General features: G+C 32.5%; 1 protein-coding gene across 1 annotated transcript in view; it reads left to right on the top strand.

Moving 5' to 3' along the window:
- Window positions 1-3,732, top strand: part of LOC106340776 (rhamnogalacturonate lyase B-like) — a 13,293-nt gene that overhangs the window by 4,011 nt on the left and 5,550 nt on the right. The window contains 1 exon segment of the mRNA XM_013779620.1: window positions 2,834-2,912. Coding sequence (XP_013635074.1) covers window positions 2,834-2,912 — 79 coding nt within the window.

Raw genomic sequence — 3,732 nt, 5'->3', positions numbered from 1 at the left:
CTGGTAAATGATTTCGAGAATGAATAATGACCCTCAAATATGAATATAGAATAAGAGTCCAAAGAATGAATCACTCTCAGAACTTAAACAAGTCAATTGCCAGACATGTTTGATGACCCAAACTGAAATATACCAGCGGGTTATGCTCTAATAAAATTGATATTGGACTTAGTTAAGATAGGACGGTTCCATACATGTATTACTCGAAAATGAGAATAGCATAAAATTGAAATGGCAGATCCGAAATTAAGGTTTTCCAACGGAAACCTTAGACATGACCATGAATAAAAATCAGGTACCTGAAAATAATAAGATCTAAATGCATTATGTCGTGTATAGATTATAAATGGAACCGGTAAAATAATATCGACGTCGATGATGATATAATATTTGAATACAAAAGCGCTTGACAAAAGCGAGAATCATGAAACCAACGTCTATAATAGAGTGCACTCAGAGAAATTACTCAGAGAAATTGATTAAGCAAATTGATAATGCTATAAGACGTGTTATATGAAATCTCTTAAGAGAAGAGATGTAGTCAAACCAGTTGGACATAAGTAAGTCTTTGGTGAGAAAACATAATAACAATGACGAAATTGCATAAGGTTCTCACAAAGACCTGGAATCAATTATAAAGGAGACATACTCCTATGTGGTGGATGCAACGACATTCTGATTCCTTATAAGGCTGGCAAATAAAATACATATATATACGGTCCACTGGATAACGAAATTTATGTGAAAGTTTCAGAGGGTATCGAACTACCAAACACATCAAGTTCTCGATAATAATATTGAATATCTTTATATGAACGACTTGAATATCCTAGGAACCTCTGGAGAAATTTCTCAAAGATAGAATACATCAAGAAAGAATTCGAATTAAACATGAAAGGTTTTGGGAAAACAAGATTATATATTGGATTATACATTGAGCACCTTGAAAAGAAAATCCTTATGCATCAAATGACATACATTGATAACATGCTCAAGAAGTTTGATATGGACTAAGCTTACGAATTGATAAGTCCCATAATTATAAGGTTCTTTAGTTTAGAAAAGATAATTTCGGCCCTAATGAAGAAAATGAGGAGATCTTTGGTCCTGAAATGCCATGTCTAAGTGCCATAAAGTTTTGACGGATTTGGCGAGCCATACCAGGCTAGATAAATAATTTGCCGTAATCTATTAGCTAGATGTAGCTCATGATCGACCCAAAGCCACTGGAACGAGATTAAACATGTTCTTCGTTACCTGCAAGGAACGAAAGACTTGAGTCTATTTTATACTAACCATAACAAAGATGGTTTAGTTGGCTTTGCTGATGCGGGTTATTTATCAGATCCACACAATGCTCGATCACAGACAGACTATGTCTTTACACATGGAGGTACGGCCATATCATGGCGTTCCATGAAGCAGACGATCGCGGCCACATCTTCGAACCATTCGAAAATATTGGCCATACATGAGGCCAGCCGCGAGGGTGTCTGGTTGAGGTCGATGACCCAACATGTCCGATCAAATTGTGGGATGGACGAGTGCAAGAAGCCGACCTGTTCACCAAATCACTTCCTACCTGCACGTTCAGGAAGCTCACGCATCAGATTGGGATGCGTAGACTGAAAGATCTTCAGTGATGTTCAGAACAGGGGGAGTATACGTGTTGTACTCTTTTTCCTTCACCATTGTTTTGTCCCACTGGGTTTTCCTGGTAAGGTTTTAGTGAAGCAACATCTAAAGCGTATTTCAATCCATGTATGGTTATGGCATCCAAGGGGGAGTGTTATAAATCATATTGTGGATATCCATAACCGGTCCGGTCCATGATCGGCCCAGTACCTAGAGAGAGAGAGAGGCGTCCGCAGGAGAGAGAGAGAGAGAGAGTGAGAGAGAGAGAGAGAGAGAGAGAGGCGGTTTAGACTTAGAGAGAAGGGAAAACTCTAGTTTCCTTTTTCCTTGTATTTGTACACTTTCCATATTTATGTCTTTCCTTTTATCTCTTTGTAATTCTCATATATAAGGGCACCATATGTTAGAACTTACAGATTCTAATCCTTAAGTTACAACAGATAGCAATATTTTTAGTAATTTTTTTATTTACATATTTAACCATTGCATTTACAATAAATTAAGTATTTTTTGTATTTTTTTTTATTTACAGATTTTGCCACTTCATTTAAAATCAATTTAAATTAATTAATTATAATTTCAAAGTTTATCTAACCAAATCGATATTCATATATTAACCATTATTAATATTGTATGAATATTAACTAAATCGCATGTATTACATAAAGATAACATTTTCTTATATTACATCAAATTGCATAAAGTTATAAAATTTATAATATAATATAATGTACAAATAAAAAAAATATTATCAAACTTCTATATTATAAAATAATATATTCTATTCTATATGTAAATTACAAAACATAAAAAATATACATTATATTATTTTTTTTATAAAATCAGCGGTTTATGAATTTACTTGAACATAAGTTCTAGTTTCTTTTAAAGCTATTGGCGCTTCTTTCGAAATTTATTTAAAAGCTTATAAATATATTAACCCTATATATTTAAGTGGAGTTCATAACATATTATTTATAGTTGAAGCTATTAAAATCAAACCACAATGAATTGTCAGATCACTAATTCTAATTAGTATATCAAGGAGCTATATATTTGACTGATAAATACGTTTAAGAATATGATTGACATTGCTTTTCTCTTAATTAAGACAATGATATAAAACACATAATATAATTAAGTACTTACAGTCCACGATTTGAAAAAATAATTTATATTTGCTAAACTTTTTTAACAGAAACAAACTTAACATCACAAAGCCTGGAGAAAACATATCATCCCTAACAATCCAGCTAAGGGGAGTTGGTAACGACAAGGCAAGTAATACTCAAATATTCTTATTTTAATTTTTGGTTATTAGTATAATATAAATTATATAATAAGAAACTATCTAATTAGAACCCATTGATTTTAGCTTAATGATGACTATTGTTATGAGTTGGAAGAAGGGTTAAAATACTTCTTAAAATGTTGTATCAATATAAAGCTACCAACATTCTTGTTTATTAAGATGAGAAAAAGACCATTGGAGTTTATTATTGCATATGAGAGATCCAAAGATAAGAAAAAGGCTACTGAAGTCTATTATTTCATTGATTTGTAAATGTGTAAACACATTGTTAGCACATTTAATACATCTTGGAAAACATTATTACTGATTTTACAAAAAATTCACAACTAAAAGAGTAGACATGCAATTCACAAAACAGACCACAAACAAAACTATTATAGATCATTCCTCTACAAAAACAAGCTTGGATTCCACTTGAGTAGACAAGACCACACGACTTTTAAGAAGTCCAGACGACTTCTAAGAAGTCCAGACGACTTCCAGGAAGTTCAGACGACTTTGTCAGAAGACTTCCAAGAAGTCCAGACGACTTCCAGACGACTAACAAGTAAGTCGTCCCAGAAGTCTTCCAGATCTGAAAAACCTGCATATTAAATCCAGATCTGAAAAACCTGCATATCCAAAAACGTTCAAATGGCTTAAAAACAGAAAAAATGAGTGAAAGATTAGATAAATCTACCTTTACAGAACACACAAAAATACATATCTAAAAATAATAGATCTACCTTTAAATTAGTGGAAGATGAGTACCATCTAGTTAAAAACCTGCAAAAAAAAATAGATTA

This window comes from Brassica oleracea, chromosome C4 (assembly GCF_000695525.1).
Source record: "Brassica oleracea var. oleracea cultivar TO1000 chromosome C4, BOL, whole genome shotgun sequence".
Taxonomy (NCBI): Eukaryota; Viridiplantae; Streptophyta; class Magnoliopsida; order Brassicales; family Brassicaceae; genus Brassica; species Brassica oleracea.
This window is presented reverse-complemented; position numbering and strand designations above follow the sequence as displayed.